At 44.7% G+C, this 20,351-nt stretch overlaps 1 protein-coding gene across 3 annotated transcripts in view; it reads left to right on the top strand.

Moving 5' to 3' along the window:
- SKP2 (S-phase kinase associated protein 2) overlaps positions 1 to 20,144 on the top strand; it is a 35,095-nt gene extending 14,951 nt beyond the window's left edge. For 2 of the 3 annotated variants that reach the window (XM_056546537.1, XM_056546517.1), the window contains exons 4-10: positions 2,480 to 2,623; positions 6,259 to 6,393; positions 8,119 to 8,217; positions 10,726 to 10,853; positions 10,953 to 11,004; positions 14,855 to 14,959; positions 18,640 to 20,144. In XM_056546537.1, the coding sequence (XP_056402512.1) occupies positions 2,480 to 2,623; positions 6,259 to 6,393; positions 8,119 to 8,217; positions 10,726 to 10,853; positions 10,953 to 11,004; positions 14,855 to 14,959; positions 18,640 to 18,850 (874 nt within the window). In that variant the 3' untranslated portion in view covers positions 18,851 to 20,144. The remainder of the gene's footprint in view (positions 1 to 2,479; positions 2,624 to 6,258; positions 6,394 to 8,118; positions 8,218 to 10,725; positions 10,854 to 10,952; positions 11,005 to 14,854; positions 14,960 to 18,639) is intronic. The other variant, XM_056546527.1, reaches the window with a different exon arrangement.
- The last annotated feature ends 207 nt before the right edge of the window (positions 20,145 to 20,351 follow it).

Raw genomic sequence — 20,351 nt, 5'->3', positions numbered from 1 at the left:
GGAGCGCTTACTACACAAGCTGGATGTAGTTCGGGCTGTTCGGTCTTATCTCTCCATCACTTCTTCGTTTCGTCAGTGTGATTCCTTTTTCTTCCTTACGGAAGGTCGTCGCAAGGGACAACCTGCTTCCAAGGCCACCATTTCTCGGTGGATTCGGTCTGCCATTTTGGAGGCCTATCGCTGTAAGGGGAAGATTCCGCCTTTCAGGGTTGTGGCTCATTCTACCCGTTCTGTTGGGGCATCCTGGGTTCTCCAGAATAGAGCCTCGGCCTCGCAGATTTGCAGGGCGGCTACCTGGTCGTATTTGCACACTTTCTCGAGGTTCTACCGAGTTCATACCTTCGCATCGGCAGATGCTAGTCTGGGCTGTAAAGTGTTGCAGGCGGCAGTGGAACGGCCATCTGCCTGACTGCTTATCTGCACACCCAAGGGACGGCTTTGGTACGTCCCACGGTCTGTGTCCCCCAATGGAGCAGGTAGAGAAAAGGAGATTTTTTAACACTTACCGTAAAATCTCTTTCTCGAAGGATCCATTGGGGGACACAGCTCCCACCCTTTTGGGATTTTCCTTGGTTCTCTGTCCGAGGGTGTGTTCAGTTATGTTTTTTCTTCTGGTTCTGGGTTTTGGGTTTTTCTTGACCTGTTAGTCTCCTCCTATTGCTCTGGAACTTAAACTGATTAGCTCAGAGCCTGAAGGCGGGCGTATCCTGCTGGGAGGAGCCAACTGTTTTTGCTGCCATAGTGTCACACCTCCTACAGACAGCAGCATACACCCACGGTCTGTGTCCCCCAATGGATCCTTCGAGAAAGAGATTTTACAATAAGTGTTAAAAAATCTCCTTTTTTCAAATAAAATAATGAAAACAAAAATAAACATACCTGGTATTACTTCATGAGACATTGCTAATAAAATATTTACCTTAATCAAACTGCACATAAAATTGCGTAAAAAAAATAAATAAATCTCCTCCAGAATTGTTGACTTTTGGTCATCTCATACACTAGAAAAAGTGATCAAAAAGTTCAATCAAAAATGTTACCAATAAAAAATACAGATCACACCCAAAACGTATGCCCCCCATATTGGAAAAATTAACTGGTGTCAGAAATGTATACAGATTTGTAAGATAGTTCTGTTTAAAAAAATCAGCTGCTGTATGCTGCAGAGGAAGTTGTGTAGTTCTTTCCAGTCTGACCACTAGGGATCGACCGATTATCCGTTTGGCCGATATTAGCGGCCGATAATCACGATTTTGGACGTTATCGGTAATTACCTTGCCGATAATCAGATAATGCCCCGACCGCCGCCTCCACCGCAGCTGCCCCACTGCCTCCCCATCCCTGGTTTTATAATTTCCTGTTCCCGGGGTCTGGGGCCCGTGCTACTTCTGGCTCCTGCTGCGTCCTGCGTTAAGCTGTGCACTGCGCAGCGCAATGACGAGTGATGTCCTCACGCGACATCACCGTTAGTGTGAACAGTGACAGCGCAGGACGGGACTCAGAAGTAGCGCGGGCCCCGCGGACTGGTAATTATTAAACCGGGGATGGGGGAGGCAGTGGGGCAGCTGCGGTGGGGGAGGCGTGAGGTGCTGGGTGGGGGTCAGCGGCAGTGGTTGGGAGGAGAGGGGGAGAGAAGCGGGTGGCGGTGGCGGTTTCTGCAGCTGCTTCTTCGGGGCCGGGGGTGGTGGAGAAATAGCCGATAACTTATACCGATATTCCGGTATGAGTTATCGGCCTGAAAGGCCACAGATTATCGGTATCGGCCCTAAAAAAATCGATATCGGTCGATCACTACTGACCACACTCTCTGCTGACACCTCTGTCAGGAACTGTCCTGGGCAGAAGACATTCGCTATGGGGATTTGCTCCTTTAAGATTTTAAATAGAGGTACCTGACCAATCTTTATACATTTCTAATATTTAAATTGGATATATATATATATATATATATATATATTAATCTGGTATTGTTGTAATTGTATAGACCTACAGAACGTAGTTTTGCCGTATATTTTGTGGTACAATGAGTGATGTCATTATAAAGTACAATTGGTGGCGTAAAGAACATTCCCTCATATGGGTTTGTAGGTAGAAAACGTTAAAACGCAAAAAAATATTAAATCATTGCGTTCTTAAAGGTGTACTCCGCTGTTTAGCGTTTAGATCAAACTGTTCCGAATGCTGGAGCAGGCGCCGGGAGCCCAGCCCCCTCAATGCAAGTCTATGGGAGGGGGCGTGACAGCCGTCATGCCCCCTCCTATAGACTTGCATTGAGGGGGCAGGGCTCTCAGCTCCAGTGTTTGGAACAGTTTGTTCCAAACACTGAGCAGTGGAGTACCCCTTTAAGGGCTTAAGTAAAATTAGTTGAGACAGAAGAGACATTTATATGATTCAAACATATGAACGGAAATGAAAATCCTGTTAGTTGTTGCTACTGCTGGAGTCCAGTATACACTGATAACCTCATTCCCTCTCGTAGGTGCGATGAATCCTTATGGCACAGTCTGGATCTCACTGGCAAACATCTGGCAAATGGAGTTATTGGAAATCTGCTATCTTTGGGTGTTGTTGTCCTGCGCTGTCCAAGGTCATGTGTTGGGGAATCGCTGTTCAAACAAGTCAGGTGAGCAACAACTTCTTATCCTGTAGTAAAGCACTTTTAGGTCCTGTCAGATTCCATAATAGCCTGTTCTGCTTTGTGATATATCGTACTGGACAGTGCAGCTGGTTAGGCTGGGTCCCTGATTTTATATGTCCAGCATGCACGTATACAGATACCATTTAGTGAAATTTGTCAAGTTTGCCATAACTAATTTCCCGTGTGTGTGTTTTTTTGTTTTAACGGGATCTGTTCTTTTGTACCTGTCATAAGTCATCCTTTTATTGCTCTTAAAGGGATATTCCGGCCTTAGACATCTCCTCTCCTATCCAAAGGATAGGGGATAAAATGTCTGATCGCTCGGGTCCCGCTGCTGGGACCCCCCCCGATCTCCGTGCAGCCCCCAGCATCCTGTGCCTGACGCTGCTCCCAAGATGTGAAGTCACAGCCATCACCCCCTCACGACATCACAGCCACACCCCCTCATGACGTCACAGCCACACCCCCTCACGACGTCACAGCCACACCCCCTCATGACGTCACAGCCACACACCCTCATGACGTCACAGCCACACACCCTCATGACGTCACAGCCACACCCCCTCATGACGTCACAGCCACACCCCCTCATGGCGTCACAGCCACACCCCCTCATGGCGTCACAGCCACACACCCTCATGGCGTCACAGCCACACCCCCTCATGGCGTCACAGCCACACCCCCTCATGGCGTCACAGCCACACCCCCTCATGGCGTCACAGCCACACACCCCTCATGGCGTCACAGCCACACACCCTCGTGACGTCACAGCCACACCCCCTCGTGACGTCACAGCCACACACCCCTCGTGACGTCACAGCCACACCCCCCTCGTGACGTCACAGCCACACCCCCTCTTGACGTCACAGCCACACACACCCTCATGACGCCACACCCCTCCATTCATGTCTATGGGAGGGGGACATCACGTCTCATTCTCGGTTGCAGTGCCTGGCATAGAATGCTGGGGGCTGCTGGGAGATCGCAGAGGTCCCCTTTGGATAGGGGATAAGATGTCTTAGGCCGGAATACCCCTTTAATACCCTTGTTTATGTTGCACACTCGCACTGCCTGCAGTTCACTGAGAAGGAGGGTCTGTTCCCTTGCTTGCCCTCACTTCTCATGTGGGAACTTCATCCCTCACAACTCAGAGCTGACAACTGGCTGCTCTGTGCACTGTGGTTCTGTGACACGCTCCTGGCTCACGCAGTAGGCTGATTGACAAGCCAGGATCCTGCACAGAGCCCTTCTTGCCCGGCCCACTCTTCCTGTATTTTCTCAGCCAATGTATATTACAAATATACCTGTAATGTTATTATCTACATTACATAAAATGGTCATTTAAAGAAGCACCGCAGGATTTATTTTTTATTTTTGCTTATGAAGGCAGTGCAGCATAAACTATTACTAGAGAATCATGTAGAGGTTCTTTTGTATACCTTGTGCTTACCTAATTAAGCTGATGTGGTATGCATGGGTGTGCAGGCATGAATCTTTTGGCTTTGCAGATATAGGGGGTGGAATCTCATCACAACACCTTGTCATCTAATTAGACTGCTGGTGTTGGATTTTTTTCTACTGCATTTTGGCTGTTTTTGCTGCAGTTTTCCAAAAACACTGTAAAAGTTAATGATTACCCAATTGCGGTACAAAAGCGCACTTTTTGCATTGGGAAAATGACGTATGTGAACACAGCCTCAGGAGAGATGTATAACTAATACATATTCTGATCCCGTAGAATTAGCAGGAGCAGTATACAGATAGAGCTGGAGGGGAGGTGTATAACTACTATATATCCTGATCCCATAGAGATAGCAGCAGTATACAGAGCTGGAGGGGAGGGGTCTTGGAACTGCCAGGAGAATCTGATAGATCATTATACCATGGTGTAGTTCAGGAGGTCAGCTGACCCAGGATCAACCATGTCCTCTGACAGGCTAAACAATGTGACTTTCTGTGAGACAAACTTGTTATCACATGACCCAGTTAAAGGGGTACTCTGCTGGAAAACACTTTTCTTTTAATCAACTGATGACAGAAAGTTATACAGATTTGTAAATTGTTTCTATTTAAAAATCTTAATCCTTCCAGTACTTATCGGCTCCTGTATAATACAGAGGAAGTTCTTTTATTTTTAAATCTCTTTCCAGTCTGACCACAGTGCTCTCTGCTGACACTCCTGTCCATGTCAGGAACTGTCCAGAGCAGGATAGATTTTCTATAGGAAATTGTTTCTGCTCTGGACAGTTCCTGACATGGACAGAGGTGTCAGCAGAGAGCACGGTGGTCAGACAGAAAAAAGATTTAAAAAGAAAAGAACTTCCTCTGTATTAGGGATCGACCGATATCGTTTTTTAGGGCCGATACCGATAATCGGTGGAGGTTTGGGCCGACAGCCGATAACTTATACCAATATTCCGGTATAAGTTATCGGCTATTTATCCCCCCTGGACACCGCTGCAGAGCATTGATTTAAAGCGGGCGCTTTAAATCAATGTACTGCAGTGGCTTTTGCGGTGCCATAGGCCGCCGCTGCCACCCGCTTCTCTCCACTACCTGTCAGGGTGGTCCGGGCCATCCATCCTTCCTTCCTGTAGTGTCCGGCGGCATTCCGGGTGGAGGGTGCACCGGTCCGGGCTGTCCTCCTCCGGGGGTTATCTTCTCCACTCCGGGCAGGCTCCGGCCTAGTACGCTGCATAGACATCGCTGTGCAGCGACGCACCTGACGTCACGGCGTAGCAGCGTCTATGCAGCGTACTAGGCCGGAGCCTGCCCGGAGTGGAGAAGAGCACCCCCGGAGAAGGACAGCCCGGAACGGTGCACCCTCCACCCGGAATGGCGCTGGACACTATAGGAAGGATGGATGGCCCGGACCACCCCCATTACGGGTAAGTTTATTTATTAATTTTTTTTATTGACTCGGAGGGTGGGGGAGGGGCCCGACCGGTATAGCGGTATGGACAAAAATCCATACCGGTATACCGCCCGCTACGGTGGGGGGTGCGACGCGGTGGGTCGGGGGGGCGGTCGCGGGGTGGTGCGGTGGGCGGGGCATTATCGGCTTATCGGAAAGGTAAGTGCCGATACCGATAATGCCCAAAATCGTGATTATCGGCCGATTATATCGGCCATATCGGTAATCGGTCGATCCCTACTCTGTATTATACAGAAGCTGATAAGTCCTGGAAGGATTAAGATTTTCAAATAGAAGTAATTTACAAATCTGTTTAACTTTCTGGCACCAGTTCATTTAAAAATGTTTTGCACTGGAGTACCCCTTTAAAGCAGTGTGGATATAGCTGTGCTGGATTAAAACAGGTGACACTGTAGGACTAGTGATGGTAAGTGTGCATGATATGGGCATATGATCTGCTTCTTGGAATAGGACCAAGGTCTGTGCTATTCCTACCAGTAAACCCTGATGAATATGCTGGAATATATTCACACTTTTGACCTCCGCAGGGTGATTGGGGGTATATATATATGTGTGTTTACCACATGCTGTACCTATTCCGGCTGTATTGGTAAACCAACACTGCTTGATCCAGTGTGAACCCAACCTTATGAGTATCGATCTCTATTCATCATGCCAATGTATTATTTATTTTATTTTTTTACAGACCCCTACGTCTCCAGCACGCTGACCTCTCTAACTGTACAGTAAGCCCAGACACACTGCTGAGCATCATCTCCCGCTGCCACGACCTGCACAACCTGAGTCTGGAAGGGCTGGAGCTTTCTGATACCATCATGTGGTAAGAGATCTGGGCACCATTGTTGGGATGGTAGTATTCTAAACTGTTAGTGAATTCATATACAAGGAAAGAAAAGGCAGCTTCTTATTGCCTTTGCTCTTTAAAGGAGTACTCCGCTGCCTGACATCTTATCCCCTATCCAAAGGATAGAAGATAAGATGTCTGATTGCTGGGGCCTCTTACAAACGCCGGATTCCTGTCGCGTTGGTCGTAACTTCATGGTCACGCCCCCTCGTAATGCCACACCCCCTCCATTCATGTCTATGTCAGGGGCGTTTCAGCCCCCTCCCATAGACATGCGTGGGGGGGGTGGGGTTGCGTGAGAGTGTTCCGACCGCTCGAGTACTGGGGTACTCCACTGACTCAGAGTTCAGAACATTTAGTTCCTAACGCTGGGTGCGGGAGTTGTGACTCAATGCATGTCTATGGGAGGGAGTGTCGCGTCACAACCCCCGCAGTCCCCACCCAGCATTTGCAACTAAATGTTCTGAACGCTGGGACAGTAGAGTACCCCTTTAAGTGCAAGTCCAGAGCTGCACTCCTGACCATTCAGCACAGATCAGTGTGGAGAGACGCAGCCGACTCTGGGTTGAACAGTTGACAAGGTGACTCCTGCACGGAACCAGCATCAGTGACGTCTCTTCACACCGATCTGTGCAGAACGGCTGGGAGTGGAGCTCTGGGCTTACCCTTTAAAGGGATACTCTGCTCCCCAGCGTCCAGAACATTGAGCTCCGAGCGCTGTGTGCGTGCTTTCGTGTTTACGCCCGCCCCCTCGTGACGTCACACCCCCTCATGACGTCCCATAGACTTGCATTGAGGGAGCGGAACAGGGCGTGACATCATGAGGGGGCGGACGTGAACACAGAAGCCCGCTTACAGCGTTCAGAGCTCTTTGTTGAAGACATTTCTTCAAATATTTGTTTATTTGAATGAGGATGTTTTGGCAGCATGCTCATGGATTTAAGATCACTGGGACGGTCACAGAAATGTGCAACAAATTTGCTGTGTGACAATACACGTACAGCGAACAATGTGGAAGAATGCTAGGTACGGTGCCACTTTAAGTGTATGTAATGAGCCATTTATAAACAGAACAATGTAGAAGAATGCTAGGTACGGTGCCACTTTAAGTGTATGTAATGAGCCATTTATAAACAGAACAATGTAGAAGAATGCTAGGTACGGTGCCACTTTAAGTGTATGTAATGAGCCATTTATAAACAGAACAATGTAGAAGAATGCTAGGTACGGTGCCACTTTAAGTGTATGTAATGAGCCATTTATAAACAGAACAATGTAGAAGAATGCTAGGTACGGTGCCACTTTAAGTGTATGTAATGAGCCATTTATAAACAGAACAATGTTATAGAACCCTTCTATTTTTGGGGAAAAATAAAAGGATTTCTGCTGCAAAACCTCTCCAGAAGACCAACCCTTATACAGACCAGATTGGTGTGGCAGATTTTTAGCTCCACGTTGACATTTCAGACGACCACCCCAGACCAAAAAGGAGCGGTCTCCTCAAAAGGATGCATAATAAATGTGTTAGTGAAAGTCTGGGTAAGGAAGGGATCTTTTGGAGAGGATTCAATGCATTCCCACCCCCTCCCTTGTGCAGTTTTAGGTGATCATCTCGTAGAGGTTTCACTGTATGTCCATAGATGCAGTAATTGCACAAAAAATGAATAAAAAGTGTTAATTGCCGTTCCTTGTTCTTTCCAGGGCCATTGCTCAGAATTCAGATCTGAAACGCTTAAACCTTTGTGGCTGCTCAGGCTTTTCTCCAGAATCTCTCACACAGATGTTAAAAAGCTGCACCAGGTAAGACACAGAAAGAGTTAAAGGGGTATTCCGCTGCTCAGTGTTTGGAACAAACTGTTCCGAATGCTGGAGCTGGTGATGTCATAGTCCCGCCCCCTCATGACATCACACCACACCCCATCAATGCAAGTCTATGGGAGGGGGCGTGACAGCCGTCACGCCCCCTCCCATAGACTTGCATTGAGGGGGGCGGGCGGGACATCATGAGGGGGTGGGGCTATGACGTCACCAGCTCTAGCATTCGGAAATGCGGAGTACCCCTTTTAACCCCTTAAGGACCGGAGGTTTTTCCGTTTTTGCATTTTCGTTTTTTGCTCCTTGCCTTTAAAAAATCATAACTCTTTCAAATTTACACCTAAAAATCCATATGATGGCTTATTTTTTGCGCCACCAATTCTACTTTGTAATGACGTCAGTCATTTTGCCCAAAAATCTATGGTGAAGCGGGAAAAAAAATCATTGTGCGACAAAATTGAAAAAAAAAACGCTGTTTTGTAACTTTTGGGGGCTTCCGTTTCTACGTAGTACATTTTTCGGTAAAAATGACACCTGATATGTATTCTGTAGGTCCATGTGATTAAAATGATACCCTACTTATATAGGTTTGATTTTGTCGGACTTCTGGAAAAAATCATAACTACATGCAGGAAAATTAATACGTTTAAAATTGTCATCTTCTGACCCCTATAACTTTTTTATTTTTCCGTGTATGGGGCGGTATGAGGGCTCATTTTTTGCGCCGTGATCTGAAGTTTTTAACGGTACCATTTTTGCATTGATAGGACTTATTGATCACTTTTTATTCATTTTTAAATGATATAAAAAGTGACCAAAAATGCACTATTTTGGACTTTGGAATTTTTTTGCGCGCACGCCATTGACCGAGCGGTTTAATTAATGATATATTTTTATAATTCGGACATTTCCGCACGCGGTGATACCACATATGTTTATTTTTATTTTTATTTACACTGTGTTTTTTTTTATTGGAAAAGGGGGGTGATTCAAACTTTTAATAGGGGAGGAGTTAAATGATCTTTATTCACTTTTTTTTTTCACTTTTTTTTTGCAGTGTTATAGGTCCCATAGGGACCTATAACACTGCACACACTGATCTTCTATGTTGATCACTGGTTTCTCATAAGAAACCAGTGATCAACGATTCTGCCGGATGACTGCTCATGCCTGGATCTCAGGCACTGAGCAGTCATTCGGCGATCGGACAGCGAGGAGGCAGGTAGGGGCCCTCCCGCTGTCCTGTCAGCTGTTCGGGATGCCGCGATTTCACCGCGGCTATCCCGAACAGCCCACTGAGCTAGCCGGGATGCTTTCGGTTTCACTTTAGACGCGGCGTTCAACTTTGAACGCCGCGTCTAAAGGGTTAATAGCGCGCGGCACAGCGATCAATGCCGCGCGCTATTAGCCACGGGTCCCGGCCGTTGTTAGAGGCCGGGCCCGACCCGCTATGACGCGGGGCCACGCCGTGGCCCCGCGTTATAGATCGGGAGTGGACACATGACGTTCCAGTACGTCATGTGTCCTTAAGGGGTTAAGGCACCCTGGTTGGGAAACACTGCCATAGTATTATGAGAGGTAAGACCACCCTGGAAGAGGACATCTTATTCCCTATCCAAAGAATGATCTCCGGGCTGGTACTGTGGTGTTCTGAACATGGAAGCTTGGAGCTTCCGTGTTCTTGATGTCACATCACGCCCCCTCCATTACATGTCTATGGGAGGGGGCGTGACGGCTATTACATAGAAATCACATCTCCTCCCATAGACATGAATGGAGGGGGGCGTGATGGCTGTGGTTGTCCGTCATCTGGCATGGAGCAGGGTTCACTCCGTGCACCGGATGACTGGGATGTCGTGCCGTAGATTGTGGGAGGTCCCATTGGCCGGACCCAGCGATCAGACACCTTATCCCCTATGCTATGGATAGGGGAGAAGATGTATAGGGGCAGAGTACCCCTTTAAAGGGATACTCCACTGGAACACTTTTTTTTTTTTTATTTTTTAAATCAACTGGTGCCAGAAAGTTAAACAGATCTATTAAAAAATCTTAATCCTTCCAGTACTTATCGGTTCGTGTAGGATTCACAGGAAGTTCTTTTCTTTTTTAATTTCCTTTCTGTCTGTCCACAGTGCTCTCTGCTGACACCTCTGTCCATGTCTGGAACTGTCCGTAGCAGGATAGGTTTACTATGGGAATTTGCTTGTACTCTAGACAGTTCCTAAAATGGACAGAGGTGTCAGCAGAGAGCAACGGGGTCAGACAGAAAAGGAAATAAAAAAAAAAATAAAAGAACTTCCTGTGAATCATGCACGAACCGATAAGTACTGGAAGGATTAAGATTTTTTAATAGAAGTAATTTACAAATCTGTTTAACTTTCTGGCACCAGTTGATTTAAAAAAAATAATAATAATAATAATGTTTTTCAGTGGAGTACCCCTTTAATGATGAGCTCGGTAATTCCGCCACATGTGACATCTCTTGTCTTTCAGCCTGGAGGAGCTGAACTTGTCCTGGTGTGATTTCACTGCAGACCACGTGAAGAGCGCGGTGGAGAACTTCTCTGCAGGTTTAACACAGTTGAATTTCAGTGGATACCGACAGAACCTGGAGATAGCTGGTAAGTAGTTCACTCATTGGGGGGATTGATTAACCCTTCCTGTTATGTTGTGACCCAGCGATGTCGCTTCACTTTGACACCTTTTTATTTGTTTTGCAGATGTGGAGATGTTACTCCAGAGGTGTCTATATCTTATCAACCTAGATTTAAGGTAACAATCCAGTTTTGTAAAGGAAACAAGGCTTATATACGTTTAAAAAATAAAAAATAAAATTCTGTGAAGATGTGTACTTAAAATTGCTAAATTGTCCTATATACACATATTTTTACATATACGGAAAGGGCTGTGACCTGTAATTTTTATTAAATTTTTTTTGTCTGGATAAATGAAGTACGGTAATCAAATATCAGTAATTCTGGGGCGTTGGGGGCAGGGTGCCCATATGCAAGGGGGGAGGGGGGGGAATAAAACAGTAAAGGGAATGTAGTGCTACTCTACAGTTGTGTTCCCTCCACTTTCATGGGTGGTTGGCGTCCCACCATCCTAGTGATATGACATAGTTTTATAAGATGGGGATGGCCCTTTAACCTGTTAAGGACCCATGACGTACCGGTACGTCATGAGTCCGCTCCGTTCTGTAACGCAGGGCCACAGCGGGTCAGGCTCGGACTCTAACAACGGCCGGGACCTGTGGCTAATAGCGCACGGCACTGATTGCGGTGCCGCGGCCTATTAACCCTTTAGATGCGGCGTACAAAGTTGATCGCCGCGTCTAAAGTGAAACTAAAATGTTGCCGGTTAGCTCAGGGAGCTGTTTCCCGCGGCATCCCGAACAGCTTACAGGACAGCCGGAGGGCCCCTACCTGCCTCCTCGCTGTCCGATCGCCGAATGACTGCTCAGTGCCCGAGATCCAGGCATGAGCAGTCAAGCGGCAGAAACCAGTGATCAATGATTAAGATCAGTGTGTGCAGTGTTATAGGTCCCTATGGGAGCTATAACACTGCAAAAAAAGTGAATAAAGATCATTTAACCCCTTCCCTAATAAAAGTTTGAATCACCCCCCTTTTCCCATTTAAAAAAAAAAAGTGTAAATTAAAATGAACCATATGTGGTATCGCCGCGTCCGGAAATGTCCGAATTATAAAAATATATCATTAATATTAAATTGCACGGTGAATGGCGTACGCACAAAAAAATTCCAAAGTCCAAAATAGTGCATTTTTGGTCACTTTTTATATAATGAAAAAATTTATAAAAAGATCAATAAGTCCGATCAATGCAAAAATGGTACCGCTAAAAACTAAAGATCACGGCGCAAAAAATGAGCCCTCATACCGCCCCATACACGGAAAAATAAAAAAGTTAAAGGGGTCAGAAGATGACAATTTTTAAACGTATAAATTTTCCTGCATGTAGTTATGATTTTTTCCAGAAGTGCGACAAAATCAAACCTATATAAGTAGGGGATCATTTTACCCGTATGGACCTACAGAATAAAGATAAGGTCACTTTTACCGAAAAATGTACTGCGTAGAAACGGAAGCCCCCAAAATTTACAAAACTGCTTTTTTTCAATTTTGTCTCACAATGATTTTTTTCCGTTTCGCCGTAGATTTTTGGGTAAAATGACGTCATTACAAAGTAGAATTGGTGTCGCAAAAAATAAGCCATCATATGGATTTCTAGGTGCAAAATTGAAAGAGTTATGATTTTTTAAAGGCAAGGAGCAAAAAACGAAAATGGAAAAACCCACGGGTCCTTAAGGGGTTAAAGGGGTACTCCGGTGGAAAACTTTTTTTCAACTGGTGCCAGAAAGTTTAACAGATTTGTAAATTACTTCTATTAAAAAATCTTTCTCCTTCCAGTACTCTTTAGCTGTATGCTACAGAGGAAATTCTTTTCTTTTTGAATTTCTTTTTTGTCTTGTCCACAGTGCTCTCTGCTGACACCTGTCTGTGTCAGGAACTGTCCAGAGCGGGAGATGTTTGCTATGGAAATTTTCTCCTGCTCTGGACAGTTACTGGTACGGGCATCAGGTGTCAGCAGAGAGCACTAAGGACAAGACGAAAAAAAAGATTCAAAAAGAAAGAATTTCCTCTGCAGCATACAGCTGCTAAAAAGTACTGGAAGGGTAAAGATTTTTTAATAGAAATCATTTACAAATCTGTGTAAGGCTGGGTTCACACTACGTTTTTGCCATACTGTTTTCAATCCGTTTTTCTAAAGAAAACTGTACGGCAAAAAAAACGGATGGAACAGTATGGGAAAAAGTAAACTGTATGCGTTTTTAAACAGTATACTGTTTTTAAAAGTGCATACAGTTCCGTCAGTTTTTATAGAAAAAAACCCCATACGTTTTAGAAAATTTTGTCCACTTTTAATGGGAGGGGTCTTGGGTGGGGACTTTAGGATTCAAATGCGCATGTGCAAAGTAAAAACGTATACGTTTTTCCCGTATGGAACCGTATACATGTGCGCTTCTCATTGACGTCCATGTTTAAAAAAAGGCATGTGGTTGCTTTACGGTTTTTAAACCGGAGTCAAAACCGTGGTTGACCACGATTTTGTCTCCGGTTTAAAAACCGTACTGCAACCGCATAAGTTTTTTTTAACATGGACGTCAATGGGAAGCGCACATGTATACGGTTCCATACGGGAAAAACGTATACGTTTTTACTTTGCACATGCGCATTTGAATCCTAAAGTCCCCACCCAAGACCCCTCCCATTAAAAATGGACAAAATTTTCTAAAACGTATGGGTTTTTTTTCTATAAAAACTGACGGAACTGTATGCACTTTTAAAACAGCATACTGTTTAAAAACGCATACGGTTTACTTTATTCCATACTGCTCCATCCGTTTTTTTGCCATACGGTTTTCTTTAGAAAAACGGATTGAAAACAGTATGGCAAAAACGTAGTGTGAACCCAGCCCTACTTTCTGGCACCAGTTGATTTAAAAAAAAAAAAAAAAGTTGTCCACTGGAGTACCCCTTTAATGATAATCACACTGTTTGCAGCATTTTTATGTTCTCAGTCTCCATGCACCGATGATGAATTGATTAAAGGGTAACTCTAATGTTTAATGCAACAATGTCTAATGCAAGATACACAGTCAAACTCCCAGCAACTCCCTGGCCCACTGCTAAAGTGAGTGGTCTGATGGAATCGCCAGAAGTCGCTTTGACTTGCATGGGAGATCTGGCAATCCTGTAGACTGCTCACTTTAGCAATGGGCTATGGAGTTGCCGGGACTTTGATTGTGTATCCTGACACTATTGTAATATTATCGTTGCCCTTTCATTTAGAATAATTATACATCTTATATGATTTAAAGGGGTTATTCAGGAAAAAAACTTTTTATATATATATATATATATATATATATATATATATATATATATATATATATATATATCTCAACTGCCTCCAGAAAGTTAAACAGATTAGTAAATTACTTCTATTAAAAAATCTTAATCCTTTCAGTTCTTGTGAGCTGCTGAAGTTGAGTTGTTCTTTTCTGTATAAGTGTTCTCTGATGACACCTGTCTCGGGAACCGCCCAGTTTAGAAGCAAATCCCCATAGCAAACCTCTTCTACTCTGTTCAGTTCCCGAGACAAGCGAAGATGTCAGCAGAGAGCACTGTTGCCAGACAGAAAACAACAACTCAACTTCAGCAGCTGATAATTATTGGAAGGATTAAGATTTTTTTAATAGAAGTAATTTACAAATCTGTTTAACTTTCTGGAGCCAGTGATATAAAAAAAAAAAAAAAAAAAAAAGTTTTCCTGGAATACCCTTTTAGGGTCTATTCACACGTACAGTATTCAGCGCAGATTTGATGCGCAGGATTTCAAGCTGTGTTCAGTTTACATTGAAATCTGCAGCAGAAAATCCTGCGCATCAAATCTGTGCAGAATACTGTGCGTGTTAATAGACCCTTAAAGAATGATTTGTAAGCATCAGCAAGGGTTAAAATCAGGTGCACTGCTGCCCTTTGTACATACTATAACATCTACATCATTAGGAATATGTCTGATGAATGTTTCTGTCCACAGTGATAGCGTGCTGCTCACTGCCGACTGCTTCCAGGCTCTTCATCAGCTCCGGCTCCAACACCTCGGCCTCAGTCGCTGCTATCAGATCAGTCCTGCAGCTTTACTGTAAGAACCGTTTTATTCTGTAATCCCAAATCTCATCAAGGCAGCTGCGTCAGACTCTGCGACTTTATTCTGTATTTATTTTTATGGCATCACTAATATTAATTAGACAGGTTGCCATGTCTGTTTAAAGTGTACGTGTGTAGAGAAAAGTGGAGACGGCACCACTAGTATAGGGTTAAAGGGGTACTCCAGACCTAAGACATCTTATACCCTATGCAAAGGATAGGGGATAAGATGTCTGATCGCGGGGTCCAAACCCCCCCCCCCGTCACGCCCCCGCCCCCGCTATGAAAGTCTATGGGAGGGGACGTGACTTCATGGGTGCTGAATGCAAGATTGCGGGGGTCCCCAGCGGCGGGACCCCTGTAGTCAGACATCTTATCTCCTATAAGTCTTAGTGCCTGAGTACCCCTTTAACTTCAGAGCTGGAATGGGCTATCAGCGTAGCAGACAGAAACATTTCTTTGGAAGTTATATGGTGGTGCTGGGATATAAGGCAGAGAAAAGCCTAAAATATATGCAGTATACTAGAGCATAAAAGCCATCCGCACTCACCGCTGTGTTAGTGCAGGGCGGTATGGCCTATAATGAATATCACGGTATTTTATTTATTTTTTATCACGGTATTACCGCCTTACATGTTATTGTAATTTGTCTGTACCTCAATCTCTTCTCCATCCCTGATGAATCTGAGGTCAACATTTGGGAGAAACACGTTGGAACAAGGAGCATGATAATTGCTGTACCTTTTGTGGTTTCCATTATTTTCTTCCCTTCCACACTTATTGTTAGTTATAGAGTAGGGGTGGCTAGGAAGGGTTAGTTGGTGATAGGGCATTCGCCTGTATCCCTTTTCCCTTTCCCTGATCATTTTGTGGGCCATTGTATGTATGTCAATGTGTTATCTTTATAATCATGTAAACTTTGATATCATGGAAAAAATGTTTAAATATATTTCAGTAAAAGTTATATTTTACATTCTATATCTTTGCCACTTTGGATGAATCATTTAGTTCTATCATCATTTCTTATATATCCTTGCTAGAGATGAGCGAACTTACAGTAAATACGATTCGTCACAAACTTCTCGGCTCGGCAGTTGCTGTCTTATCCTGCATAAATTATTTAAACTTTCAGGTGCTCCCGTGGGCTGGAAAAGGTGGATACATTCCTAGGAGACTCTTTCCTAGGACTGTATCCACCTTTTCCAGCCCACCGGAGCACCTGAAAGCTGAACTAATTTATGCAGGATAAGTCATCAACTGCCGAACCGAGAAGTTTGTGACGAATCGAATTTACTGTAAGTTCGCTCATCTCTAATCCTTGCCTCATTGGATGAATTATTTAGTCTTACTACTATATTGTTCTTCACCTAGGGCGCTACTATCTTGTCACGTAAAGGGGTGACCATTTATTTTTGTTTCCCATTAATTGTAATTTGCAGTCACCTTATCATCTGGAACACCATTATAGTGGTCTGGGGGGTAAAAATAGGATGACAGTTGCGCTTTAAATTATCTTTATTTTTTTATTCATTTAATTTATTTATTTTTATTCATTTTACTTATTTAAATTTATTTTATTGATTACATTTTTTAAATTTAATTCATCTTTAAATAAATTAAAGATTACCGTATATACTCGAGTATAAGCCGACCCGAGTATAAGCCGAGACCCCTAATTTCAACCCAAAATCCCAGGAAAAGTTATTGACTCGAGTATAAGCCTAGGGTGGGAAATACCTCATCCCCCCTGTCATCATCCAGACCCCCGTCATTAACATCCTCATCATCATCACCGCCTGTCATCATCCAGACCCGTCATTAACATCCTCATCATCCCCTTGTCATCATCCCACACATCCCCCCTTCATCATCCCCTTGTCATCATCCCACACATCCCCTTGTCATCATCCCACACATCCCCCCTTCATCATCCCCTTGTCATCATCCCACACATCCCCTTATCATCCCACACATCCCCCCTTCATCATCCCCTTGTCATCATCCCACACATCCCCTTATCATCCCACACATCCCCCCTTCATCATCCCCTTGTCATCATCCCACACATCCCCTTATCATCCCACACATCCCCCCTTCATCATCCCCTTGTCATCATCCCACACATCCCCCCTTCATCATCCCCTTGTCATCATCCCACACATCCCCCCTTCATCATCCCCTTGTCATCATCCCACACATCCCCTTATCATCCCACACATCCCCCCTTCATCCCACACATCCCCCCTTCATCATCCCCTTGTAATCATCCCACACACCCCCCCCCTTCATCATCCCCACCCCCCTTCATCATCCCCACACCCCCCCCCCCTTCATCATCCTCTTCTCATCATTCGCCCTCAGTGGTCTTCAACCTGCGGACCTCCAGAGGTTTCAAAACTACAACTCCCAGCAAGCCCGGGCAGCCATCGGCTGTCCGGGCTTGCTGGGAGTTGTAGTTTTGAAACCTCCGGAGGTCCGCAGGTTGAAGACCACTGCGGCCTTCAACATGCGGACCTCCAGAGGTTTCAAAACTACAACTCCCAGCAAGCCCGGGCAGCCATCGGCTGTCTGGGCTTGCTGGGAGTTGTAGTTTTGAAACCTCCGGAGGTCCGCAGGTTGAAGACCACTGCGGCCTTCAACATCATCCAGCCCCCTCTCACCCCCTTTAGTTCTGAGTACTCAACTCCGCTCCGCGCTGGTCCGGTCCTGCAGTGCTGTCCGGTAAGGAGGTGGTCCGGTGAGGAGGTGGTCCGGGCTGCTATCTTCACCGGGGGCGCCTCTTCTCCGCGCTTCCGGCCCGGAATAGAGCCGTTGCCTTGACAACGACGCATCTGCGTCGTTGTCAAGGCAACGTGACTATTCTGAGGCCGGGCCCGAAGCGCTTAGAAGAGGCCTCCCCGGTGAAGATAGCAGCCCGGACCACCTCCTCACCGGACCACCTCCTCTCCGGACAGCCCTGCAGGACCGGACCAGCGCCGAGCGGAGGTGAGTACTCAGAACTAAAGGGGGTGAGAGGGGGCTGGATGATGTTGAAGGCCGCAGTGGTCTTCAACCTGCGGACCTCCGGAGGTTTCAAAACTACAACTCCCAGCAAGCCCGGACAGCCGATGGCTGCCCTGGCTTGCTGGGAGTTGTAGTTTTGAAACCTCTGGAAGTCCGCAGGTTGAAGACCACTGCGGGTGGGGGAGTTCACTCGAGTATAAGCCGAGGGGGGTGTTTTCAGCACGAAAAATCGTGCTGAAAAACTCGGCTTATACTCGAGTATATACGGTACATTAAAAAAATTAAATCAATAAAAAAATTAATTCATCTTTAATTTATTTAAATTAAATAAATTTAAATAAATTAAAGATTAATTAATTTTTTTATTGATTTAATTTTTTAAATGTAATCTTTAATTTATTTAAAGATGAATTAAATAAAAAAAAAATTATCAATAAAATAAAATTAATAAATTTTTAAGTAAAATAAATTAAATGAATAAAAATAAATTTAAATATTTGTATTCATTTAATTTATTTTTATTCATTTAATTTAATTTACTTATTTAATTTATTTGTATTTGTTTATTTTATTGATTTAATTTTTTTTAAACTTAATTCATCTTTATTTAATTTATTTTTTATTTATTTATTTTAATACATTTTATTTAATTTCCTCTCTGTCCTTTTTAAGTGATCTGGGAAAACTGCCAGACCTGAAGAACCTCAACGTATTTGGCATTGTGACGGACAGTTCTTTACAAGTGTTGAAGGAGTCGCTCCCACATATAAAGATCAATGGCTCTATGTTCAGCACCATCGCCAGGCCCACCACAGGCAGCAAGAGGAATCGGGACATATGGGGCATCAAGTGCAAGTTGTCTCTGAATCGCACAGACTCTTGAAAGAGAGAGAGCGCGCGCGCGCGAAAGAGAGAGAGCGCGCGCGCCCGCCACGCTGGAAATCCTCAAACTTGAAATCTTCTAAGACCACAAGCAACTGGCTGCGATGTAGCATTCTATCTATTGATAGTAGTATTTATGATGGAGAGGACATGGTCATTATCTCTTACACTGCCAGATGCCTGTGTGACCTCTGACCTGTACAGCTGTGATTTTTTTTTTTTTTTAAATAGGGGAGGGGAAGCAGCATCAGGAACCTCAGTAAGGCTAGGTTCACACTGTGTTTACCAGAGGCATTGGGAACCCTTTCAAAAAATAGTCCTCGACATTGATCTACATCACTATACTCCTTGCTGTATGGATTAATGGTGAGATCACAGATGCCGTTTGAACATTAAAGGGGTACTCCGCTGCAGGACATCTGATCCCCTATCCAAAGGATAGGGGATAAGATGTCTGATCACTAGGGTCCTGCTGCTGCACCAATTGTTTTAAACAAATGCTGGGTTCCTGCACCAGTCGCACCACGCCCCCTCCATTCATGTCTATGGGAGGGGGCGTGTCTGTCGACACGCCCCCTCCCATAGACATGAATGGAGGGGGCGTGGTGTGGTTGTCTGTCTCGGCCTGTAAAGAAAATAGAAAAAAAGGGTACCTGTAAAGAAAAAGTTTGAAATGTCAAGTTTTGCATGGTCTGGTTGGAACGTTCAGATCCCGACTGATGACAAATGAGCGGCGCGTTTGGATCCAGCGAGTACGAGAAGGTTACCACCAGACACCTCAGCAGCTGCGCGACGCCTCTGTTCTCCCGACATCCGCTGTTGTCGGCAGTTCCCTCCACATGAACCAGAGGCCAACATTTGCAGGTATTTTAAATGGACTGAAGTCAGTTTGTTAGGTAGGTAACTGTTCACACGGTCTCAGCACGTATATATGACTTTCTGCAGTTATATAGGAGCTGATGGGCCCCTCCTTCGGGGTCCTAGTTACTGTAAACTAGATTTTAGGCTGTAAGGAACACGACACTTTCTTTTACTGTGTTATTTGCGTTCGGCACAGGAAAGTTTGCTCACAGGGTGCACGCTGAGTTTTCTGCCACAAGAATCAAACTGTTGTTTAACTCGTATTTTATGTTTTGCAGCACTGCCACCATATTCCAGTCCTTGATGTCACTGGTATATACTACAGGGTGGGCCATTTCTATGGATACACCTTAATAAAATGGGAATGGTTGGTGACATTAACTTCCTGTTTGTGGCACATTAGTATATGTGAGGGGGGAAACTTTTCAAGATGGGTGGTGACCATGGCGGCCATTTTGAAGTTGGCCATTTTGAATCTAACTTTTGTTTTTTCAATAGGAAGAGGGTCATGTGACACATCAAACGTATTGGGAATTTCACAAGAAAAACTGATGTGCTTGGTTTTAATGTAACTTTATTCTTTCATGAGTTATTTACAAGTTTCTAACCACTTATAAAATGTGTTCAATGTGCTGCCCATT

Source organism: Hyla sarda, chromosome 1 (genome assembly GCF_029499605.1).
Source record: "Hyla sarda isolate aHylSar1 chromosome 1, aHylSar1.hap1, whole genome shotgun sequence".
NCBI classification, from domain to species: Eukaryota; Metazoa; Chordata; class Amphibia; order Anura; family Hylidae; genus Hyla; species Hyla sarda.
This window is presented reverse-complemented; position numbering and strand designations above follow the sequence as displayed.